Source organism: Tamandua tetradactyla, chromosome 13, assembly GCF_023851605.1.
Source record: "Tamandua tetradactyla isolate mTamTet1 chromosome 13, mTamTet1.pri, whole genome shotgun sequence".
Lineage (NCBI taxonomy): Eukaryota > Metazoa > Chordata > Mammalia > Pilosa > Myrmecophagidae > Tamandua > Tamandua tetradactyla.
In genome coordinates, this window is record NC_135339.1 from 80,683,472 (window position 1) to 80,710,921 (window position 27,450).

The 27,450-nt window shown below is 35.6% G+C and overlaps 1 protein-coding gene across 9 annotated transcripts in view; it reads right to left on the reverse strand.

The window, feature by feature from the left end:
• Positions 1 to 472: 472 nt before the first annotated feature.
• Positions 473 to 27,450, reverse strand: part of FAM204A (family with sequence similarity 204 member A) — a 35,061-nt gene continuing 8,083 nt past the window's right edge. For all 9 annotated transcript variants that reach the window (XM_077126171.1, XM_077126174.1, XM_077126173.1 and 6 more), the window contains 3 exons: positions 17,831 to 17,920; positions 3,685 to 3,791; positions 473 to 3,384 (listed from right to left, as the gene is read on the reverse strand). In XM_077126171.1, the coding sequence (XP_076982286.1) occupies positions 3,333 to 3,384; positions 3,685 to 3,791; positions 17,831 to 17,920 (249 nt within the window). In that variant the 3' untranslated portion in view covers positions 473 to 3,332. The remainder of the gene's footprint in view (positions 3,385 to 3,684; positions 3,792 to 17,830; positions 17,921 to 27,450) is intronic.

Consider the following 27,450-nt stretch of genomic DNA (forward strand, 5'->3'; position numbering starts at 1 on the left):
TGCCCCACCCTTTCAATGGCCACTAGTATTTCAATCTACCCAATTTGTTACCCTTTATTCCCCCAATATTTATTTATTTTTTATCCTTATTTCTTTACTCATTTCTTCATATCCTGGACAAAAGGAACGACAGACACAAGGTCTTCACAATCACATGGTCACACTGTAAAGCTATATATTTATACAATCATCTTCAAGAATCAAGGCTACTGGAACACATTTCAACAGTTTCAGGTACTTCCCTCTAGTCACTCCAGTACACCATAAATTAAAAAGGGATATCTAGGGCGGGCCGCGGTGGCTCAGCGGGCAAAGTGCTTGCCTGCTATGCCGGAGGACCTCGGTTCGATTCCCGGCCCTAGCCCATGTAACAAAAAACGGAAAAACAAAATACAATAAAACAAGAAAATGTTTAAAGATGTTTTCCTTCCTTCCTTCCTTCCTTCTAAAAAAAAAAAAAAAAAAAAAAAAAAAAAGGGATATCTATATAACGTGTAAGAATAACCTCTTGACAGTCTGAAATCTCTCAGCCACTGAAACTTTGTCTCATTTTCTCTCTTCCCCCTTTTGGTCAAGAAGCTTTCTCAATCCCATGATGCTGGGTCCTTGCAAATCCCAGGAGTCTTGTCCCACGCTGCCAGGAAGATTTATACCCTTAGGAGTCATGTCCCACGTGGGGGAGAGGGGCAGTGTGTTCACCTGTCAAACTGGCTTAACGAAACAGGCCACTTCTAAGCAATAAAAGTTCTCTAGGGATGACTCTCAGGCATAATTACATGTAGTCTTAGCTTCTTCTTTGCAGGAATACGTTTCATAGGGGTTAACCCCCAAGATCGAGGGTTCAGCCTATTGAATTGGTTGTCCCCACTGCTTGTGAGAATATCAGGAATTCCCCAGATGGGGAAATTTAATATTTCCTCCTTTCCCCTCAGTCCCCCAAGGGGACTTTGCAAATACCTTTTTGTTCTCTGCCCAAATTACTCTGGGGTATATCAGGGCATGAAACTAACCTGGACAAACAAGATCTTGCACCCTCCTCAAGATTCCATGTACTTAAGGTGTTCACATAAACTGACCATACAAGTTAAATTAGATAACATGCTACCCAAAATATAAATTTTGCACCAAATAAACATCTCTCTCTTTGGTCTCACAGAGAAGCTGAAGTTTAAAAATATGGACTATATCACCTTTTACCCTGTATTCTGATTAACCTTAGTCCTATTCAGATCAGCTTCATTCATATCTCCAATAGAAGTCTGATCACTCAACTTTTTAAACAGTTGATGTACGGGGTAATACTGACTTTCATAGCTTCAATGCACTAACTCAGAGTTACATAAATACCCGAAGTTTCAGGGAACAACCAAGTTATACACAATTAGCTCAGTATCTCAGAATTTAGAAATAACACTTATAATTCCTGAATATAATTTTTGGGCCCTTTACAATAGACCCCAACCTGATAATCTATACTCTTGACCTCAATTCTCCAAGTTTGTATATTATAGTTAGTCCACATGAGTGAGACTTGACAATATTTGTCTTTTTGTTTCTGCCATTTCATTCAACATACTGTCCTTAAAGTTCATTTACCTAGCAGCATGCCTCACATCAACTCTGGCTTTTCTCAACTAAAAAGTGGAAGCAATATGTCATTTCTGCTCTCTTAAATAACTAGCTGCAACCAGTTAATCACTTATTCTAGAAAAAAGAAATAAGTATTAAATTTGCCACCAATTAGTATAATGTTATTACTGTTATAAGCCCCAAATAATAACAATAATTACAAGCATGACTCATTTTATATGTTCCTCAATTTATATTATCAACCTAGAGAAAGTTTACGTTAGCTAGAAAATAGAGTATCTGATGAAGGCTGAGGAAAAGCTGAACAGATGACAATCACAATATGCAGTTTTTTTTTTACCTCTGCTGAGCACTGAGACCAGGTAGGTGCCAAAAAACCAAGTACCTGACAAAAAAAAATCACGATATCCATCAGCAGACCTGCCTTCCTACTTGTGCCATGATTTCTCAAAGTCCCTTCCAGTTAGGACTAAAATGAACAACCACTGAAGTCTATGCCTCAAGATATCAATCCTCTTTATCCTGATTAATCTATTCAGTCTTTTAAGGAGCAACAGGGAAGAGGAATAAAAATAATCAAACCATGTTCTTAGTTGTCCTGAACTATAACTGTCTGCTTAATACAATGATATTATTTTTTCACCTAAGAACCATCTCATAATTTAAAGAATTTCACAGCAGAAAGAGATATTTAGGAAGACATTTTATGGCATAGCTGAATTTAAATTACCCTCTGCAGTAGTTAGATTCAGGTGTCAACTTGGGCAGTGATGGTGCCCAGCTGTTCTGTTGCTGTGGACTTAAGTCATCAGCATGTTAATTTCATCTATGGCTGAATATTTCTGTGGTTGGCTAAGGGGAGTGCCTTCCACAACCAAAGGCTTAAAAAGAGAAATCAGAAGAGAAAGAAACAGCTCAACAACTCAGCCCAGCCCAGCATAATACAGCTCTCAGAGCCGGCTCAGAGTCAGGCATTTGGAGATGCAGAAAGGAACCACCCTGGGGAAAGGTGTTTGAACCCAAAAGCTAGGAAAGCAGCCGAGCAGATGTCACTATGTGCCTTCCCAAATTAGTAAATTTGTAACTAAATAAATCCCATTTATAAAAGCCATTCCATTTCTGGTGTATTGTATCCTGGTAGCCTTAGCAAACTAAAACATTCTCCAAAACACAAAAGTCTGTCCTTTTCTTTATTGAAGTATTTTATCTGGATGTACTTTTACCTTATGACTGTGAAATAACTCTATTGCATCCAACAGGGTCAATAACTTTAAAAATTAAGGTAATTAAAGTAAATTGTAAAAACATTATCAATTGAGACTTTTTTTTTGCTTATGATTAATCCACCGTAAACAAATAATCTTAAAAACAAAATCCTAAAGTACAGACAAGAAAGTACAAGGAATTCATTGTTAATGCTATACCAAATGGATAAAAAATAAAATTGATTTTATACTTTATATAAGTAAATAATAAAGTTCCTATCAATGTCTCTTGAACATATGAATACGTTTCTCTTGAACATATGAATACGTTTCTTCTATAAATAACAGAATGCTCCATTTCATGCATTTTAATAGGATCAACTCCTCAGGAAAAAACTGAAAAGATCTGATAATCAACTCCCAAAATGTATGCTTCTTTTCTATTTTATCAGTTTCCTGACATCTAACATAAGCAGGAAAGTCTTTTCAGTAAATTGAGCACTTAGGTCTAAAAATGTCTTGAAGAGCTCTGGCAAGTTACATATATCCCATGTTGCTTTTGGTTTCCCATCTCTTCTTTGCTTCAAACCTAAAATGAAGAGCATAAAAATTTCAATTAAGTTCTAAAATCAAATAAACAATTTTGCTAAAGTAACATGTTCAATAATTGCCCAAAATAAAATATTTTCACATACAAGTAGATTACAAAATTAACACTGAAATGGATGAAGAAATGCCTCCATATTTATAATCCAATAAACATTCAGCAAAGATACAAAGAATACAATGAATAAAAATCATACGCAAACTGGATTCACAAAATGTACTAGCAGGATTTCTGCAATTCCTATGAAGTTAGTAGAATGACCACAAAAAATCTTAAGCTTACCCCCATGCAAGTTTCTTCTTTTTCCGAACAACCTGTGAATTTTCAGCAGCCTTCTTGGCTTTTACAAAATTGTGGCAGGCGACAGCTTTGGCAATTTTTACACCAAGCTAAGAATTGCAAAGGAGAAAAGAAAAGTAGGGGAGAGGGAAGATGAAAATAAATATTCAAGCCAATATAAAAATTACAGTATAACAAATAATTGAAAACTCGTGGGTAAGAAAGCCATATCTGGAAATTAGAAATTCTTATGCTCAGGCCCCCTCAAACAACCAAAGTCTAATGAATACATAAATACGATCTATATTTCCCTTTCCTCCCAACAGACCCTTTAGTTGTATCAGTCTCCTGGATGGAAATCCTTCCCAAACCAAGGCCCCTTGAGGGTCCACAAAGGTAGTAATGAGTATCACCAAGCTATTTTAGTATTTCAGTGGGCTGAACAGGAATTTACCCCTGATAAGGCTGCACAGACTGACAGAGACATCAAGTTTCTTTGCTCTGGGCTAGAATTACAGCAACTCACTATGGTCACACCAGTTATCTCATGCTCATCAGAAGTTGATTGGCAGTTATAAATGTGATTAATAAAACATGGAAAAGCTAATTATGACTTTATAAATGCACTTTGTATGATGGGCAACAGCTTTTAAATTCACTTGTAGAAAAAGAATGAAAGGGGTGATGAGAGGTGAAATGGCTGGGCCCTGGGACCACAGTACATAAGTGCTCCCTCTGCCAGGCCTGCAAGGTCCAATCAAATTAAACCCCCTATCCTGGAAATCTTCTCTAACTCAACCTAAAATTAAGCTTTGCTCTCTGCATTTCTACAGCCCTTTAGCTTGGATGCCATAGTCTTAACATTATTATACTTGGCTTTACACAACTCTTGGGCTGCAGAACTATTTCTCAACAAGTTTCTCCATGACAGGTATGGTGATAACACCCTTTAATTTTAATGGGCTCTTATTTTTTAAAATGCCCATCAATACAGATGTCTCAAAAGTATCTGTCAAGAATCCTGGTTAAACCAAGGCTAGAAACCTCTTCCTGGTGTGTCTTGTCTTTTCTAGTCCTAGACTCAACCTAATGCATATTAGCGCACAGATTGCCTTGGACCTGGAAGCCACGCTAAAGTCAATGTATTAAAACCCAAGTTTTAGCGATCTGCTCAACAACAGTAAGGCACGGCAGGGGGTTAAGCGGAAGAAAAACCAATTGAGAAAAGCAAGATTTGGCAGGCTTGTCACTTTTTTCAGCTTATCTTGGAGAACAATTTCTTTATAGGATGAAAAAGACAAGTAGTAATCAAGCACTGATGAGAATTTAAAATGAGAACAAAAACAGATCTGATTCTTCAATCCAGACAAGAATATTTAGAATGGAAGCAATCTGACAAGCAAACCAAGGTTATGAATTGGTCAATACCAAGAGGAAGCCACTCCTGAAAGAATGATTAATTCTGACTGGCAAGAACCCACTTGAGAAAGCAGACCAACTGCAGTGTCTTCTCAAAACTCTAAATATTAGCAGCAGCACCAGTGCCATTGTTATCTCTTTTTTCCACAAGGACAATATTCATTCAACAAATATTACTTCAGGCACAGATGCATTACTATGCCAGACTCTGTTCTAGGTGCTGTATATAAATAAAGCATTGAAGGAAACAGGTTTACTTTCAAATTGGGAAAGAGGCTGGGGAAAGATGCTGACTCTCCCCTATGTGACTCTTTCAATTATGACCTTGTTCTTTTGACTACCTTTTCATTTCTGTATTTTCATCAGCGTAAATATAAAAATACCCCCCCAAAAATACAACAACACAACTAAGAATCAAAGAGCTGTAACATCATCATCTAAGGAGAAAGTGAAAGTCTGGAAGGATGTTGTGATATAATCTGTCATCAAGACAGATGTCATATACACTGAAAAACTATCCATTTGTCATAAATGTAAATAATCAAGATAGCACTTGTCCGGTTAGGATAGTCAGTACTTTAGTATCAAACAAATACCTAAGTTTCATTGGCTCACTCTTATTTCTTGCTTCACTTCCAGCTCTCCTCTATATGGTGGGGCCTATACCTCAACATGTGGCTTTCAAGTTCATTACAGCAGAGGAAGACAGAGCTAGAGAGCCTAACCCCAACTCTTAAGTGCTTTAGTCCCAGAAGTGGAATCCATCATTTCTGCTCACAGGCCACTGGTCAGAACTACTTGCATGGCTCCACTTAAATGAAAGGTGGCTGGGAAATCTGGGAGTCCAAAGGGAATTTAGGTGAGCAGTAGTAAATGCACCTAATTAACTGTATAATTTCATTGAGCACAGCTTGCCACTTGTGTTAAAAATGCACAACAGATTTCTCCTGCATTCATGTGGAATAGTCTCTTCCCCATTCCCTACTTCTAAAAGGTAAAACACAGAAATCTGTATTTTTCCATTAACTCCAATCCTATGTATTACATATCAAATGCAAATCTGTTATATGATATAGTTTTGACAAGTCCCTATAAATAATGCTGCTTCCACAATGAAAAAAGACTCACTCAAGCTAGTTCATTTTATATTTAAGCTTCTTTTTATAAGAAGCAGAAATGATCTGAACCATATTTTCTATGTACCACTAACCTTGTGATAAATTCTAAAACCGTTATAGATTAAGATATAGCTTCATTTCTATCTGACTGAAATTTCCCAATATAGGTTTTCCTGGATTTGAGGCAGACCAAACAAAAAACATCTCAATGTCTGGACATGCAGTCATTTTATACAAACAGGGTACCTGATCTCGATATAGTAATATACTCTAAACTTGTAAAAGCTTTCAGTTTTCTGAAAAAGTTAAGCCCAACCCAGTACAATCAGGATCACAGTAAAGATCAGAACATATGTTCCTTAAGACACAGTTTAAAATTGTTAAAAATAATTCATTACAATGCATAAAACAAGTACTCACATGCAAGGCTCCATCACTTTGTGAGCTGACTAGGTACATATGCAACACTTTGTCAAACAGACCTGTAGACCTGTTCCTAGAAAAGGTGTATTTTCTAACCATATTTTTACCTTGGGTTAGGTTAAATGGAACGTTCTGCAATGGATAAAACATCGAACAAGCTTGGTCTATGTATTTTACAGAAAGAATATTTTAGTTTGTAATGATGATTAAAAGTCATATCCTTTTTAGTACACTTCATATGATTGAAATGAATGTGTTTCACTTATTTTTGTGAAGAAAGAAACTAGAATGGAAATAGTTGAAAATACTAGAGATGGTAAGACCTTTCTATGGAAGAGACAGGTGCAAAGAAACACACTCCCCTAGGAAGATGACTAACCTGAATTTCAGAATCTGAAAGAATATCGTGCTGTGTTTCAGTATAACAAATAACATAGGCCGACAAGAATCCCCCTTTTGCTACTGTCAAAAAGAAAAAGCACCTTCGTGCCCAATGTAAACATCACAAAAGCTTGGTCAATGGTTTTGATATTAAAAACTGTTTCGGGTCATCAGATAACTATAGCAACACAATGTGAAAAGAGATTTTTTTTTAATGAATAAAAATATATACAGAATTTTTTGTATGTGTAGCCAAAGTATCAGCACTTTCCATACAGAACATCCAATATTTTGCTGCATTTTAATTAAGGTGTCTAAACATTATCACAAAGAACTGCAAATTGGTCAGAGCATGCAGTAAGGAAAATTAAGCTCTAAAGGCTTTTTATCACCATATTTCAGGAACCAAGGGTGTAAAATGTTCTAATTTGGGATATATTAAAAGCCATAAAAGGTCTTTCAAAAAGATTAATGGTACTTTGCTTGGATTTAAGATAAGGGCTTTAACTGGTTGGAAAAGCAGGGCCCTGGTTGGACCCTTGAGGCATTCATCTTTATAGCCACTTGGAAGATTTGTAAAAGCGTCTGCATAACCTCAAGCAAATGCACGGCGACATTTTTTTAATTCCTTTCAATTTTACAGGTTTAGCGTGTGTAAATCATATTGGGTTGTAAAACAGATACAATAGCACATCTTTGTAGCATAGTACAGATTTTTAAAAAGACAAACCTTCAAAATAAAGTTAGTTTTTCTCACTAAGTCTTCCATTGTCAAGTTTGCTGATAATCATTTGAAGCATCTGATTCAAACACTTAATATAGCATAACTATAAACTTCTTAGCTATTTCATAAAATATTTTACTCATCTCAAAATTACTAGCTTGTATTTATGAAGTTTCCCTCCCTTCTGAACACTTTCAAGGCACTTATTTAAAAATACCAATTATCATACTTTAACTTTTTATGGAATAATAGGTTTCTATGAAAAATATTTATGCCATTCTCTTTTGTTCTTTAATTAAATGAAAACAGATGTTTTCTGAAGTAAAGCGGAACCATTACCGGAGTACTTAAAGTGTTAAGGTCTTTAATTTTTATATCAGTTTGGTCGACAATTCCTGATTGTCTTTACTCAAGCTCAACATTAATGTCAAGCAAGTTACCTAGGAGACGAAAGAGATCAAAGAGACAAAAACCCCTCCAATGTCTGATTAATCAAGCCTGCAAACAGCTTATTTCTTTTAGCCTGCATGCAAGTATGAAAATGAGATTCTGGGAGCCGAACATTGTGCAGATTTGTTCATTCTTATCAGAACAAAGCCAGCGGCAGCTTATTTCATGGATCATTGGCACTGTCATCAGTGCTACACAGAACGGGTGACAGCTCCTCATTTTGAGGCTTGAACAAAATTAGCAAAAAGTCGGCACAAATTAGCCTCTCATCTTTTTAGTAATATGACATTATTCATTTACTTTTTATCCAATTTTTAATTTTTTCCTTGTCAGCTATCCCTTTCTAGTGTCTCCTGCATGGCATCATAAAATGCCTTCTAAAAAACAAGCAAAGAAATAGCCAAAGTTGAAACAGCATGCAAAGTTCAAAAAGTAAATATGAAAAAACACTTCCAATGACTGATAACGCTGTATTTTTTTGTAACTTTCAAAACTTTGCACTAATACTGACAAACAGCTCAGAAAACCATGCAGAAGTGTTTGAAGAAACTGGTGGTATATTCCAATAAATATCATGTGATTAACATGTTTCATCCAAACCATAATGTAATATGCTGTGTCATATAGTAAAGTCAGGATGTCTAACTCTTGGATTGGAACCTTTCTCTCCACGGTTATACCTTAGATGCTCTGATATCAGCAAATAAGCTATGCCATATCCAGTCATTTAAACTTTGAATTTAAATTAAGTCATTTTCACTCCATTATAGGAAATAATCTAATTGTCGTCATAAAATGTGCACGCAGAGATCTGCATATGTTTGCATATTGTATGTACGTGTTTACAATTGTATAGACATTAATAGTTTTTATTTCTACAATTTCATTATCACTTAAAGCCAAATGGTGTTTATTTCCAAGAATAATCCAACAATTCTTGTTTTTAAAACACATCAATCACATATCACATAATCATGTACCATATATATATATATGAGTCACCTTGCAGTTTATTCAAAACGTGCATTGGTCCATGAGGTGAGAAGATATACTTTGATTCATATACTTGAATTTCATAGTCAAATAGTTTACATAACACCTGTTTCAATGATGACTATTAAAGACCTCAAATTATATGTAGATTACAGTATTCCAAAGGAGGGAGAAAAGATGTTATACTGTTGAAATTATTCCTGGATATAGACATTTATATTCAAGCAACTTATTCCGTTCATAAGGAAAAAAAGCATTAAAAAATTAACCATAAGCTGTCAGATGCTTTACACAGTCCCCATAAGAAAGACAGTTTTTTTTTAAAGAACTGCAGTACTGTTTTCAGCAATTTCTTTATCTCTGTTCTTCTAAGTAAGAAAGCTTATTAACAAGCTTTGAACTTAAAATCACATTTACAATAATGTGCCATCAACAGTTTTATAAGCTAATTAGAAAAAGATTAATTAATGACTGGCTGCTAATAAAATGGCAATCATGAAGAAAGAAACCAAGGGTGCTAAGCTTCAACTACCACCAATTAAGAGCTAATTACAAACAAATTATATATGTGTTTTGCTGTGGGCTTTAATTTACTAAAATGGTTTTAATTAAAAGAGAAAACATGCTGATTAATTGAACTGCAGAAAAAATCTACAGTATAAACTGTGCTTTGTCTGTCTCTTTAATTAGACTTGTAACATCTGAAATCTTTTTTTAAGGTTTGTTAAAAGCACAGATAAACATAATTAAAAGAGAGCATAAGGAATGCCACTCTAGATGATCACCCCATCATACCCCAAAGGTAAAAAACATCCTCAATGCAATGCGATCTGTGTAAGCACACCTAAAAACCTGACAGAAAAACCCACCACCGAGCACTATTTTTATTTTTCTCATGTTAAAATGCTCCACCTTCAAGGCTGTACATAATTTTTTGTGGGAATGAACAAATGAAAAGTAAAGGAATTCAACCAGACCTGCTTTACCTGGATAGTCATAGCTTATTTTCCAGGAATTGTACCTAAGAACTAAGGAGAACAAGGCTTCAACAAATTAAAATCACCATTTAAAAGCCCCCTGGACTATGTGCAGACTACAAAATGATAAATGAAGGAAGAGTTAAATTAAAAAAGCCCTGAGAAATGGCCAGAATCAGTTCCACACGATCCCTAACGACTCCTCCTAAAGCAGAGCGCTCACAACTTCACTACGTGGCTGATGAAGCCTCTGACTAGCAAAAAGCCTATTCCAGTGGAGCTTTTCTCCTCCCCAGTATCTTGTGTTATTTTTTATTTTTACCATTGCTAATCAGTGAAATATACTGAGAAGAAAATGGTCCTAAACTCTACTGCCTAGCTAAAAATAGAAAAAAAAAAAGAAAAGAAAAATAAGGAACAGAAGGCAAAGTAAATAAATTTTTTACTGTATTTCCCTCTGAAAGATAGAAATAAAACATATCTTACCAGAGAGCTTGTAGACATTTGTATATGATAATAAAATGTATGACATAATCATTAAGTAAAAGAACCTTTTGCTATTTTAGAACCAAAAACTATGGTTCGAGTGTATGCTTCATACACACTCCTGTACCTACCAACTAAATCATCAGTTTCCATAAAAATAAAATGTTGAAATCAGAGACATTAAATTTTAAATTCTTAATATACAAATAAATAATATTTAAAGCATTTTTACTGTTCATACAATCCTCAGTGACTAGAAATCATAATAGTTAAGAAAATAGAAAGCACTGCCATCCTTCAGTTGGGTCACAGGTTCCAATGATAAATTCTTATAATAGCTAATTGGAATATACTGTTTCAGCTTCATATCTGAACAAACTGTTTTACCTTGGAAACATGGTTGTCAACCTAAAGAAAGTATTCATGAAAACAGGAAGAAAACAATTTCACTCTCTGGATTATAGAATAAAGAGTTTAGAACCACAAGATCTGCTTCATTATGTCTTTCAATTCAGCTTTTTTTTTTCATGATGCACAAACATTTCCTAAAAATTACAGCTATGAAAACAGCACTGACTAGAACTAACTTTAAACTTATCAAGTCTGACAGCATGTCTAGTTCAAAAATTTAAACAAATGATTATGGTCAAGGTATTTTGATAGGTAAATCTGTCAACACTGTATTATTCAGGGCGTTTTTTTTTTTAAAGAGGTATGGGTCTATTCTATCAAGACAACTCAGCACTTACATCTACATAAAACTAATAATAGAAATGAAAAGTGTATTGCAGCCAGAACCTTTTCAGGGAAACCAAAGTCTGACAATAAAATGTATTAGAAATTCTGAATGTTAAAGCAAGCGCTACAGCATCTGCGGCATGACTGAGAAACGACTACTTTTTAAATGCTAACATAAAATGCAGAAACTATCTCCTCAAATGTACCTCTTCAGTGAGAGCTCCTTCAGATTCTAGGAAATTGCTCTAAAAATAAAGTTTAGACTACAAATTAATAATCTGCTCAAGCACAGAGAGCACTTAATTCACTTGACTATAAAAGAATACAACTAAATCAATTTAAACTTTAGTTTTTAAAGGTCATTCCTAGCTTCTTTGTTTAAATATTCTTACCTTCTTTATTTAAATCCAAAAATTTAAGCAGTCTTCTTTATTTTTTAAAAAATTAGAATTAAATTCTGGTTAACTGCATCCTCCCAACATAATATTTATTTATATCTACAAAAAAGATTATTATTAAAATGAGATAAATTTTAGTTTTCATCATTTACATCTGTGATAGATTGTAAATAAATGATGTTCAGCAGCACTAAAAGGCTGAAGCCACTGCCTTTGGTCCTCATTTATAAGTTCAGGGAAAAAAGCTTTAAAAGATGAAACATTTGATCATATCATTCCTCTAAACTGACAGTTTGGGTCTTTGACAAAGATGGCAGTGGAATACAACAAAAATATATTGGCTGTAAATATTAATATCTGGCAAATTTTTAAAAAAACACTATGGCTACTCTTTCTAAGTTGCACAGAATGGTTATAATATTACAACATCTGGCCTAGTGTTTTCAAGAAATCAAGGTTTATTGGAGCGCCTATATCAGTGGATTTGTTGGTGCTTTTTTCTTATAGAAAAAAAGCAATCTTTAAGGGCATAAGCTATACAAAGCTAAAATGAAAATCACAGGCAACCTCCCTACACTATTCATTTATGTTCTGACACTGTACAGGTATAATTAAAATCAGCCTGAGCACTATATCTAGTTAATTCAGGTATTACTCATTCAATGGTAAAAACTCACTGTTCTGCTGCCAGACCAAGTTGGTTTTTATCTATAGCAGGCTAATATGAAGATGCCTAGAGAAAAGTTCTCCTTCCAAAATATGAGACACTCAACCTAACTGCTGCGTACTTAATTAAATCTAGGCTTTAGCACTTAATTTTAAAATACATGTTGCTACTGGTTTCTATAAATTGGTATGATCTAGATTTCAACAAAGATTATGTGTCAGAAGACACAGTATCAAAGGTGGCAATTTTGAGGGTAACCATCAATGAACAGAAAGTACTTCCAACTCAAACCTGAGGTTAGCAAAGCCACAGATATGGTCAAATACTTGTACATATATATATCAAATATATTTTTAAAAGGTTACTTTTTTCAAAAGGTCACTTTTTTCTTTTTCTAAATTAGAATAGTTTCATCAGTAGGGAACAAACCCTAGAATACTTTCCCACTTTATCTCTCCCCCAGAACTGTACACAACAAAGAAATATTTAACCAACCAAAGGGATGGTCCCAAAGCAATCACAATATTATAGAACCAATGGTAGAACCAAAGATGACAGTCGTCCAATCCAGGCCACAAAACATGTCAACTTAAGCCACCCCCAGTAACCAGATTATATACAACCTTAATGTCATTATTAATTTAAGGGATGTGACTCTAGAAAAATCTGTACTTGCTGTGTCCTGACGAAAGTCCACTGACAGCCTTGTCTGGCATACCGTGCTTTTGAGAAACTGTTAACAAGGCCTATTTTCAGATGTGGTTCTACTTTTGGCTTTATTTTTCTCAACACTAAGACTGCCCTATTGGTTTCACAGGCTTATAAATGTTAAACATCAAAAATTAGCTTCACTTATTATGGCTGGTAAAGGCTTTAAGAACTCTGGGATCTGTGCCTCTGAGCAAAGGCTTTATCAGCAGGGCCCCAGTCACTGCTTCTTGAAAAAAAAATATGGTACTGATTAAAACCCAATACACCTGATTTCCAAAAAGACTCCTACCATGAATGTACACATTTAATTCATAAAGGGTTTTGCCCCAAACTCACAATTACTTACTTCTCAAAATCCCATCTCTCATATCCAGTGATTGGCACCAAAGGGATAAAATATGAAAAAAATTAAACCTCAAACTATTTATTCAAGAATTCAATCTTGAGGGCGGGCCACGGTGGCTCAGCAGGTAAGAGTGTTTGCCTGCCATGCCCGAGGACCTGGGTTCGATTCCCAGTGCCTGCCTATGTAAAAAAAAAAAAAAAAAAAAGAATTCAATCTTGATTAATTTAGTTATTCTTCACGGGTGCTTAAGTAACATAGCATCAGTATCTTTCCAACGTTGGTGTCTGAAAAGCAAATATTTTCCAGGTGTTTTTCCACTTATAGCAGGAAAAGAATAGGGACCAAATTATTGTTTCTTCTTTGAATCAGAATTCTTTAATCCACACTAAATAAATTTAATTATTTTACCAGAACAAAGTATTATATTTGTTTGGAAATAAAAATAACACTTGAGAAAAATGTTTACTATCCTTACAAGTGCCAAAAATATCATGTATTTCTAAAATAATCTACTTGTTATAAAGTGCAACAAAAAATAACTATCATTTTAGAGCATATCCACTGATATAAATGGAAAATATCTCGTCAGTATTACACAACTTTTATTTTTAAAAATAGTAGTATGACAAAACAAAACACAAAAACAAAAAACTTAATACTCTCAAAGGAAATATATTTCTGAAGTCTCTCAAACACTACTTCTACATGTTTTGACAAGCAACCTGAATTGGCACAGAGAAAGGAAAGCTCACCAGTAAAATCTTGTGAGTTAGTCAAGGTCAGAGTTAACAGGCAACCATAGGTGAGCAGAGATCACATGGTGACCCCATCCCACCCCACTGTATCATTCAGGAAAAACTTATATAATTCATGGTTGTCCAGTTTTCCTGAGAGATTTACATAGAAACAAAATATTCTATAATCCAATAATTTAAGCCAAATTACACATTTAGTTTGCCAGTAAAAGATAAAAAAAAAACTCTTAAAAATCTAAAGTGAAAAAAAGAAAGAAATCTAAAATCACTGGGCAACCACCATGGTAATAATTATCCCAGGCAAGAAATACAGCAGCAATGGATGCTAAAACTAATGAGTAGAAGTATGATGAGAAATAGGATATTTACATAGTCTCAAATTATCTCCCCAAGACATACTTATTTACAGGGAAAAATAGTAACTTTACAGTGGAAAAATCTGGCAGACACTACCTCAGCCAAATCATCAAGGTCCCATCACCAATAAATGGGACAAAAAGTTATCACATGCCTCCTGACATCTTGCATTAAGAAGGACACAGCAACCCTTCAATGATATTTCCTACAAAAATATATAACTTGAATCTAATTATGAGGAAACAGCAGAAAAACCAAAATCAAAGGACATCCTACAAAATAACTGTCTCTCCTTTAAAAAGGCTACAGTTTTCAAAGACAGAGACAAAGAAAGATGAGGAACTACTCCATTTTAAAGTAGACTGAAAAGACTAACAACAAAATGCAACAACCTGGACCAGGAAAAAGAACATTTTCTTTTGGTATAAAGTAAACTGGAACAATTGGTAAATTTAAATAAACTGTGTAGATTAGAGGGCATGATAAAGTAAATGTAAAGTGTATCTAGATGAAAGGTATATAGGATATTTTTTTACAGATTTTGCAACTTTGCAAAACTCTGAAATTATTTCAAAGTAAAGTTTTTTAAAAATCAAATCTGTTCAACTCTTAAAAAATTTCAGCATTACTAACTTTACCTAAAAGCTACACAGAATCTGCAGTAAAGTAAATGCTTCTGTACCAATTCCCCTTGCCTCAGCTTGCGGTGCTAATAAATGAAAAGAAAAAAAGACGGTCGTTGATAGATCATGTGGAACTTACATTTTAATGTAGACTGAGCTTCGACTGACTCTTTCTTTACCAAGTCAAAGATCTGAGGAAACTTACTGACCCAAGGGCCTCTGTCCAAGTCAGAGTCCCCTACTGTGTGGAAGACATCTCATAAATAAATACACAGCTCTTGGGTCTTTCAAAAGGAAGGCTGGACAAGCAATGACTATGGGGCAGGCACTAATTTGTTGAGCCCTGTGATCCTTAAGACACCAGTGAAGAGACAGAAAGGTATAGCATTTCTGAAAACAATCAGGGCAGCCAAACCCTAAGGTCGGTCTTGCTGGTTATTATATGCCTGCCTTTAGCTTTACTGGAACTATCTAACCAATCCACAGAACAGCCACATGCTGGTGCAGCATCTTCTAGACAATAACCAGTAACGAATATCCATAATTTTTAAAGGGATTCAAGAGATATTTGTTCAACATATGGCACAACATGGAATATTTTATCGCCAGTGATGAATTTAAATACTAGCTCTATAAAAGGTTTTGTTCTGATCCAAATGAAGTGGATATTCAGATCAGGCTGGCACCAGCTTCCACACTTCCTACTGAGGGACTCAGACTAGTGACTAGTTATTTCTGCCCTATGTGCTTTTCAGTCCCTGAAAGCCCCCTTACACCTTAAGCCACTCCTCACGACCCACACCACGCTGTCCTACTTACCCTCTTCACCTCCAGAGCCATGAAGGATATCAACCCATTGGAACTTCCAACCCCACAAGTACTGCCCCTCCCTCTTCATTCTCTGACATTTTCATAGTCAATTGTACAAAATATGGAAATTAGATAAGTTACTGGTAAATCTGTTATCTTGTGGGTTAACTAAACTTGCAGGCTGGCTAAGAAACTTAACCACTATTTCTAACAGCACTTTCATGGAAAAGTAAGTTTCAAATACCAAAAGAGTTCAGTTACTAACAAAGAGTAGATGCTATTTGTTAATTAGAATTTTATACATGATCATTGGAACCTTACTCAACTGAAGACACCACTATAATAACAACATTGAGATCCTACTGAGTTTGTGTCACCATTTAACACACTACCAAATTCATTTTATTAAAATGAAGTATTTGTATCTTTCTAAAACAGAGTAATAAAATGCTGTTATATCCAGTGACTGCTATATAAAATGAAATAAAAATAGAGCTACCTTTAAAGATGAAATAGAGTAATTGTCAAACTGAAAGCATAATAATTATCATAAGTTCAGGGGAGATATAAGAAAAAAGAACACATTAAGAAACTTTTTTAAAATGCCAGTTTATTTTTGAAAGCCCACAAAACTGCCATTTATGCTTCTCCTTGCCTATGCCCCTAATCTAAATTTCCTTTAGACTAGTCATTAATAGACATATAAAAACTGCATATACACATTATACACAGGCATATTTAATAGTATTGTGACAAGTGATTTTAAGAGGCTTAAAAAGGAAAAATGTAATTTCTGAATTCCTAAGCCTCTCTTCTGAACTTTTTTTCCCTATACAAAAATACAAACCCGACAAGATATTTAAGACCAGCAGCTAAAAATTTAAAACATAAACCAAAAAACACAACATACAAGGACATCAATGGTAGAGTTTTTGACATCTGATGATAGCAGGGTGCAACAGTATTTTCACAGAAGAATTTACTGAAATAATTTCACCATTAGTTGCAGTTTAGGAAAAACATTTGCCGACAGGTAAGTAAAAATGAAGAGTGAGCATGGCCAGGAGCCCAACAGAGATGGCTCATGACTTTCTCTATGTAATCAAGCACCATGGGGCAGTTTTACCCTAAGAATGAAATAAGTAGGCAGGGATCCACGTACCAAAAATAAAAGCTATAGTAGAACTTTTTTCCTAGAGAGGACAAAAAGGAATTATAAACAAAAAACCCCATATGCCATATGAGCTGCTCTTTACGCTTTATGAGACTTTGCCTGGTATTATCTAGTATTACCCAGTAATGATTCTCAACTAGGGAGAGCCCTCCACGGGGTGCATGTTAGAATCTTTTGGTGGCATTACAGAGTTGGAAAAAGAATAATCTATTTATTAGTTTTATACTATAAACTACAGAGAAAAAAGGCTGAAAATTTTTAAGGGCTGGTGAGGATGTGTAGAATATGAAAGAAGAAAGCATTCTGGGGAGGATCAAGAAAAGATCGGCACTGGAACTTCAGAGCATATAGCTGCCTTCAGTAAAAATGAATTGAAAATGCAAATGGAAAAAGAAAGCTAGCCTTCTATCATACCCGGGAAAAAACTTTTCTGACCTAGGTGAGATCTAGGGTTGAGGATCAATCATAGATTATTTCCAGAAAGGAAATATCTAAGAGCAAATATTTTAATACTGAATTTAACTTATAATCATAAAAAGAAGGTATATTCATTTTAGAAAATTTTGAAACAGAGAAAACATATAATCAGTTTAACTCACCTCTCGAGTAGCCAGCTGGTTGCTGAGTTCCTCGGCTTTCTCAATATTCCACTCATCCACAGCCTGGTCTATGCTCTTTTCAAGACCTGACTAGAAAGAAAAGAAACCTAAAATTAATGACAGATAAGAAAGGTAAACAAACATTTGCTGAGCAAAAACTATACGCCAAATGCATTACATACTTGAACCACTTAATCTTCACAATAACCCCATAACACGGCTGGAACCACCCCCAGTTATGGATGAGAAGTGGCTCTGAGAAACTAAATAGCTTACTGAAATAACTTCTTGAACTAACAAAAAGGAGATACAAATCCACATCATTGTGACTCCAAAGCCTATGCTTTCCTTAATAACAATAATTTTAATAATAATAGTTAAAAATTATGAAGTGTTTATTATGTGGTAGACCCTAGGGTTAAAAAAGCTCACTTAATCCTTATAACAACTCCATGAAATAATACACTTATCCAGTTTTAGAGGAGGAAACAGAGGCTTAGATGTGCTAACGTGTCTAAGGTCACAGAGTTGGTAAGCGGTAAGGCCATCATAGAATCCAGATGTGCCTAGAACCTGCATTCCCAACCATTCTTCTGACTTTTTTCTCTATTACCAATTCCTGTATCTTGAGACCTTCCTTCAATATCCCCTCAGATTCTGTGACAATGGATATTAAACTGGATTCTAAACACAGGAGGGGATGGGGATTACACATAACAATGACTTTATTTTCCTATAGAAATGTTTTTACTCACTAGCTAAAGATACTTCAGGAAATCATAACTAGACTAGATGGGCATCATCACACATTTATGGAAAGATGCTTAGACTTAAATAATTGAGTTTAACTAGTGAAAATAGTTACTACAGAAAATAGAAAAATTTTAAATGGTCTATTACACGCTTCTTGTAAAAAAAATTGTATCCTAATACAATGGCTTATCTAGTGTATCCTTTAACTTCCACATTTTCATTGAACATTTTGTCTCCTACAGACTTCCCTCTTAATCTAACAAGAGACATTTTTAGAATGTTTCTTCCATCAGCATACTGCTTGATTATACTAGTCAAGTAAGAATACTTTTGTTCTTGTAGTCTTTGCTAAAATGAGATTTAAAAAATAATCACAACATAATTTGCCAAGAAAGATTATGGAATGAAGACCAGTGAGGATATCAATTGTGAAGTGAAGGCTGTTTCTTCTCACAATTCCTCATCCCATCCATGGACCTGGGAGAATGATAGATTTTTTTCCCTTGTTCCTTTGAGCCCTTCAATGAAGGACTCATGGCCTTTGACCTTAGGGCACATGGCTCTACTGCCTTCTTCCCATTCTTCTCCCGTGATCATTCACCAGTCTCCAGAACTTTCGGTTTCTTGTATTTCTGCAGAACTCCTCCCCTGATGGCCCAAACAGTATCCTGCATTCACTTTTCCAACATCTTTCATCTTTAAGGACCTCTATTTCCAACCACCTCAGTCATTTATATCCAGGCCAGTGTCACTCCAAGTGTGGTACATGTATCCATTCTGGTCTGCAAATAGTGCTAGTCTGCGAACTGTTTGTTTTTTTTTGGGTCCATATAGAGATAAGAACTTTGGACCAATTAAGCCAAGCACATGACACATGACAAGCACAATTTTGTTCAGCTGACTTTTTAGGAGGAGGTGGCAGGGGGCAACAAAACTTTCTCAATGAAGGAAGGAGCACATTGAGTTACATTCAGACAGAAGGGCCTCACCTTTTCAAAAACCAGTATTTTGAAGAACACTGCTCTAGGCCATGTTACAGGCATCACTTGAAAACTCCACCTCCCAAATGTTACAATTCGGAATTTTTCTCTCTGAACAAACACTTCTATCACTCCACCTATCCTAAGTTCTCATAGCCAGTGAATACGGCTTCTGTCTTTGTTTGGAACCCCATTGCCTGGCACCCTCATATTTCTTTCAGTCCTGAATCCCTTCTTCAATTCTCTTCTACTCCCTCCCTAATCTGTAATTCATGATAAATCTTTTCAAAGTACCCTCTAAATCAGAGGTTCTCAAAGTGTAAGTCTGGATCAGCACTACCAGCATTAGCTGGGAACTTCTTAGAAATGCAAATTCTCTGAATCAAATACTTTGGGGTTGGGGCCCACAATCTATATGATTCTGATACCTACTAAAGTTTAAGAAACCATTGCCCAAAGCAATAACTTCAAGTTTTTCCAGACTCTTTTCAAGTTTTTGCTATTCCCAAACCCTAGTCTAAGCCAAACATCTGTTTTTATATTTCTTTATAAATGACAGAAAAATAATTCAGTGGCTTCACTAAAAACAGTTTTCCAAACTCAACTGGGTTAGGCTCTCAATTCTGCCCTGGAAAGTTCCCACATTCCTTTGTTAGATGTTGTGTTGGTTTGAAAATATTAAGTACCCCAGAAAAGCGATGTTTTAACCCTGACTCAATCTTGTGGAGGCAGCCATTTCTTTTAATCCTGATTCAGCACTGTAGGTAGGAATCTTCTGATTTGATTATAGCCACAGAGATGAGAGGCACTCAGTTGTGGGTGTGACCTTTGATGAGATGGAGATGTGATTCCACCCATTCCAGGTGGGCTTTGATTAGTTTATTAGAATCCTTTTAAGGAGGAAACATTTTGGACAGGGCCAGAAATGACAGAAATCTCAAGAGCCGACAGAGAGAGAACCAACAGAAACTTCAGTGAAGAGCTGACAGACAGAAAACAGAGACATGGATGTCTGGAGATGCTTGGAGTCTAGCAGACATCACCATGAGATGTTAAGCAAGCCAGAACCTGGAGAGAGTGAAAGGAAGCCAAGAGATGAAAACCAGCCCTGGAGAAGCAAAGGAACCCCCACAAGAGGCTGAAAGCAACACAACTCAGGAGGAAGGGATCAGCAGATGCCAGCCACGTGACTACCCAGTTAACAGGGGTGTTCCTGACACTTCAACCCTCCTTGAATTAAGGTATCTGTCCCCCGATGCCTTAGTTTGGACATTTTTATAGGCTTAGAACTATAAACTGATAATTTATTAAATTACCCTTTTTAAAAGCTGTATCAGCTCTGGTATATCACATTCTAGTAGGTTGCAAACTAACACGTCCTTTCCATTTTTTCAAATACCCTCAATTTTATATCCTTCACAATTCCATGGAGGCCCAGGGAAAGAAGGGGAGGAAACTAAGATCATATATGTCCTTTCCACAATCTTTCTCTCATCCACCTAAAAATATACTATTTTTCCATCCTTACACCCAAGAAAGAAACATCTCCCTTTCCAAGACTAATCCCACCATCTGCGCTCATAATCCCATTCATTTACACATTATTGGGAACCCTGCTCTTTAAATTTTCTCCTCTTTCTCCTTCATCTTTCCTTTACCCTACAAATAAGTGTATCCTCCCCATCCTGGACCAGGACCTGAACAGACCAAAGCAGCCTCCTTTTTTCTTCCTCAAACAGTCTTATGTTGTTTCTTTATCTCTTTCCTCTAAAACAGTGTCTCTATCAGTTGCCTCCACATCACCTCCCATTCAGAACTCTATTCCTTTTGCCCTCATCTTTCTTCTCTCAATTATCTTTTCTAGTCATAAGCGACACCTTCTGTCCTAATTCTACTTGAGCATCTATCACAATTATTGTAGTCCTCATGGTGCTGTGATTGGCTTCCTTTTCTCCTTATTCTTCACTTTCCCCCAATAATATACTCAGTGCTGGGGCTTCACTTACTTCTTATAAGTCGATTTATATCTCTAAATAATTCAAATTATATAACCTCTCACCTGTACCAAGCCCCCTACATCTCCAGCTATCTGATAATCATCTTTATATTGAAAACCTTGCAAAAGTAGGGTCTTCAATTTTATTATGTCTAAAAACAAGCTCATCACTTCTTGCCTGCTTCCCTTCAGGAGCTGTCCACCCACTTAGTCAACCCTGATGGATTCCCCAGTTATCTTCAATGTCTCTCAAACCCCTGCCCTTATTTTAACTCTATGTTTGCAGTCTCTCCCATTTTTTCCCTTTAGCACCTCTTTACCTTGCTTGGAATATCCTTCTCCTAACTGGTCTTCATTCTAAAACAGACATCATGTCATTATCCAACTTAACATACTCTGATTTCTTTTCCTTAAAGAAAAGCATCCAAATCCCTTTCCAAAATGCTTTCTCAGGCCCATGGTGGGCAATACTTCTATACTTCCTAATTTCTGGCCCAGTTACCATTTTCTTAATGTTCCTTGGGTCTATGATGTGCTTCCCTTTGAAAATTCTTAATTACCTTTTAAGAGTCATGTCAAATGTTACCTTCTCTGTGCAGGTTCCCCGACCCTGCCATACCCTTTCCTATGCCCAGTACCTCACACTGTTCCCCACTTCATACTGTCATCACTGCACTTTCTGTCTCCCTTCAGCAGTTACTGGTCTGACACACTTCAGCGAGTTGTGTGTCTGCCTCCTCTTGTGGATATATGCTCATTAAAGGCAGACAGTGTTTACTACTAGTTTCGGTGTGTCCCAGCATCTAGCCCAGTTTCTTACACAAAGGAGGCACTTACTCACTTGTGTTTTGAGTTAATATTCACAGTACAATAAGACACATTTGAGTTAGTATTGAAAGGACCCCACCCAAACTGGGAATATTTATTACATATCTACCATTTTGGAGACCTTCCCAAGAAAATTCCACAACAGTAACACTGGAATAAGTAAAAAAAAAAAATAAAATAAAATAAAAAAAATTGGGATAATGGCAAAAAAAGAGTCACATTTTATTGCACATTTTTATATATATAAATATATCCCTCCACTAGAAAAAATACTCGAGAGCCTAGAGTAAATCTTCTCCATCTTGGGCTCCCAGAATTTAGCATAGTACCTGCATTTGGAACTTTATATGAATTATTTATTTTTATATTAGAACTAAAGTTGCTTTAATTAAGAAAAGCTAATATAATGACCTCTGCTTCCTGCACAGAATATTAAGTATCTCTTCAAATGCTTCTGAGATATTTGAAAACAAAATACTAATATCAAACTTCAATTTTCCTTACATCCACAAATTCTAGCCAGGGTAGCCTGATACCTCCACCCAGTCCTTTACCTCCTCCAGTCCTGCATATCTCAGTAACATGGTCACTAATAGTGTACTATCTTGAGCTTGCCCTGCTTATTTCACGTAGAAACTCTGTTTATCCAGGATTCCTGAGATTTTATAAGATTTAGGTACAGTATTTCTTTATTCCAGAACCTAGAATGAACACAGATCAGTAAGAAGGGATCAACTCCATTTTTTGCCACCAATGTCTATGAATAAACTGCTGATCTGTTTACTGAGTCATTTTGCTTCATCAATTTGTCAGTTTCCTTTTGTTCCCATGGAGCCACAGCTTAAAATTTAGTATCAGAAAGGAAAAAACAAGAATGCTAACCTCTTTTAGAAACTTATACAAACTGCTGAACTTATGGGTATAATTTTCAGTTAAAAATAAATCAGCTGGGTGATGCAATGGTGGCTCAGTGGCAGAATTCTCACCTGCCTGCCAGAGACCCAGGTTCAATTCCTGGAGCCTGCCCATGCCAAAAAATAAAAACATAAAAAATCAGCTAAAACTGCAAACCTATGCTTTCATCATCAGCCAACTCCCATTTCCACAGCCATTAAGAGCAGCCACTGAGGAAGATGGAAGAAAGAACCAGAAGTCAGGAGTTATGGTTATTTCATTTATAGCTCAGGGTAAATGAAGTACTTGGCTCATAAGCAAGTTTCCTTAAAGAAAATGAAGGAATTGGCTTGGATGACAAAAATTCCCTCCTTGAAATAAAACCCTAAAATACTATTTACATTTTTAACTTTGTTTTCAGCTCTTAAAAGTATTCAAAAGATTTCAGCAATGCTTGTTTATCACTAGATACAATTTTCTTTTTTTTTTTTTCCAGCAATTTATTTAAGTAATTCCTTGTGGCTCTGAAAAATTTCTGGTTCCATGTGCACATTCAAACTTTGCTTCTCTAAGAAGATATTAACAGTCCAACTACATTCTAAATGCTTACATTATAAAGAATATTCCTACATAAAAATTTTCCATTACCTTAAGACCATAAGTTAACATAACAAAGAGCATGGCCAGTGAGATCAAATCTGGGTTCAAATACCAGCTCCTTTAACTTACTAACCAAGAAACACTGGGTGAATTCCTAAACCTCTTTGGGTTGCAGTTATCTCATCTGTAAAATGAAAATACCACCTCATACTTTGTAAAGTTACAGTAAGGGTCAGAGATAATGTATATAAAATGCCTAGCACAGTGTTTAGAATATAGTATGTCATTATATCTAAATATAAGGACAATTATATCTAGATATAAAGATAACATTCATATAAAAGAAAAGAAGGCTTATTTCTGTAGGCTACAGACTTCATCATAGTTCTCGAAGAGCTCAGACCCAAGCACAATACAAAGAAATCAGACTTTAAATAGTTTCATGAAATCAGATTTGAGTATTAAGGCTTTTAAAAAAGTTTTATATCAGAGACCTAAGATTAATTTTTATTTGAATTAACCACAGCATCTTTCATACCACAGTGAAGTGGCAGAAGGCTGAGACATGCTACAGCTTTACAAAGCAGACACAATGCAGTACTTAGGCTTGTTTCTAAGCCGCCTTTTGGCTGGAATCAAAATTTAGCTTATGATATATCTCAATAAAGACAAACTGAGGGATGGCAACTTGGCCACAACTACAAAATTCATCTAAGGCCAGTGTCTAACAGGTTCATATGAGGCAACAAGTAACCTCTCATTATAAAATTTTGCTGCAGATGTCAAGAAGGTATTACTACAGATATCTAAGAAATTGACAGGTACTGGGTTTAACATTACGGACTAACCATCCGTATGTACATATGTAGAATACCTTTTTATATGATTAAAGCTCTTTAAGTCAGTTTGGACCACATTATATTTCTACTGAAATTTTGCAATGAAATATGTATTTATTCAGGTAATACAACCAATTTTTAAAGCTGAGTACAAACAAACAGTACATATTAGTTTTCTGTACTATGATTAGACCTACATATTAGAGGGGAAGATTAGGTAATCATTCCATAGAAAAAGGGGAAAATAAGAGCTAGTAATATAATGTTGCTACTTTTATATATAAATCATGTAAACCTAAATCATTTAAGGCAGGTAAGTATAAACTAAAAAAATATTACTTTGGAAAAATTCATATTTGGGACCAAATGTTTTGAATTTAAAGTTTCATTTCACTTCTTATCTACACTGCTTATTTTCTCAGTCAAATCACACCGAGCTTCAGTTTCTTCTATATTATAAGAATACTGGCTCTATCTACCCACTCTGCAGGGATCACATGAGGATCAAGAGAGAATGCTTTGCAATTAATACCAGGGAAACTTTCTGATACCACCACAAGCCACTCCACTCCTTGCATCCCCCCAAACCCCAAACACTCTGGGTAGCCAGCCTTTTACCTGATTATGTATTGGAGTTTCATGCACAATTCTGATTGTTAAATGTGTTCTGCTAGAAAAAATACATTTGAAAAAAGCTACACTATACAACAGCATCGCACATACACTATACTACATACATACATACACACACACACACACACACATATATATAGCATACACTATATAATAGCATATACAACTAAAAAGAGGCATCAAAGACATTGTGTACTCCAAAAATTATTAACGGGATCTTTAGTTTTTCACCCTAAAAAGTATTCATAAGGTATATATAAAGCTATGACTGCTGGCTGACTAATCAAATTGATTTAACTAAAAACATGCAACATTGATAATGAAATTAATAAGTAAAATTTATTGTAAAGACATTCCCATATAGATTCAAACTAATTGTTATGATCACAGAATTATTAGTAAGCTGTTACTGTAACTGTTGCCAAAAACACAATTACAGTTGTATGTAATACAAAGAACACTTTAATACATCTTTGGATATTGGGAAGATTACATTTAAAAAATACAAGACTGTTTGTATTGTCTGGGAAGCAGGTGACAGCTATCTTGTAAATACACATCCTTGGTTGAGTAAGTTTTAGCTTGGCAGTGTTCCAAAAAGAGAAAACAGACTATACAATAGATACACAATTAAGAAGTTTGTTTTGTTTTGCCATTCTTGAGGGCCGAGTGAACAGAGAATGAAAAGGCTTTCTGAGATATGATAACAGATCAGTCTTGCTTTCAAAGAAATAAAATAATGTACTGGAAAATCCATGCCAGTTATGTCCCAACTACATCACAGATTTTCACGATCCTCTCTAGATTTCTTGAACAGTAGCCATTATCTGTTTGACTTACATTTATTCTTAGCCTGTATCTTGGTTTCTCCAATGCGGATATTCTTTAAGTATATTCACTCTTTTGGATGTACAGTAGATTTTAAGCACCACTGCACTGTGCATAACAGCAAAACGAGTACCAAGTAAAACGGTTCACGTCTGAACCAAAGGATGAGTGTGAACTTGCTGGCAGGCAATTATGCTAAACTAAATATTTTAAGAGAATATATAAAAATATTTGACTTCACTAAATCTTTCCTTTCCTTTTATGCTTGAATTTAGGTAGAGAATACCAAGTCTTGGCAAAATCCTGGGCACATATAAGCCTAGCCAGGATCAGTTATCTTGTTTGCAAAACAACCTGGCCTGGCAATGCAGGTCTGCTAGAAATGGTACATGGATAACTGTTGTCACCATTATCTGCCTCCCTGATGCTACAGAACAGATTCAGCACAGTCAAAAGCATCTCCTTCACATGATCCCACCTCTCAGTCCACTAGAACAATAAGGGTCAAGAGTGTGGCAATCACAAATTAAAATAGTTACCATTACCAGCCCCTTCTGCAGTGGTACCAGAGAACTAAGAGTGGTGATTTGAAATTCAGGTTTTAGTTTCAACTCTACCAGTGGTTTTTCTTTGTGAGAAATGCAGCATTTCTGTACCTGCTTGAAGCTTATAAAAATGAAGTTGCTCACTAGCAGTAAATAAATGTGGCAGGAAATTATCCTGATTTAAATTTCCCCGTGTTCTAAAGACTACTCTTAGACAACAATCTAAAGATTCACGCGCAAAATAGATTCACACACGAAAAATACACTTAATGTATGCATGCTGAAGACTGAAATACCACCCAACGATGGACTTAAAATCAAAGGATTTTTCTTACAAAACATTAACTACTCAGGAAATGGTAAAGATCTCTAAGCACATACAGTAGTCTACAGCACTGATCCATGAAGGTGGCATCTGCTTACACTTACAAAGAACTGACCTAGGATACAATGTACTTGGGCTCCTACTCTTGAGGAACAGCCCCTGTGCCCCTAGTCCTAACACTCCGCACTTGATTTTCATGCTCCTAGAATGAATATATAAGTCATTCATTCATTCAAGCCTTTACTAAGTATTAATATCATTTACAGACAGAAGACTCCCAAATGTGTTATCTCAAGCCCAGAACTCTCCTCTGAGTTCCTGACTCGTTTTGCAACAGACTACTCTATTCCTGCTCCCAGCTACCACCCAGGTACCCAAACCTGAGCCCTAGATAGCCCC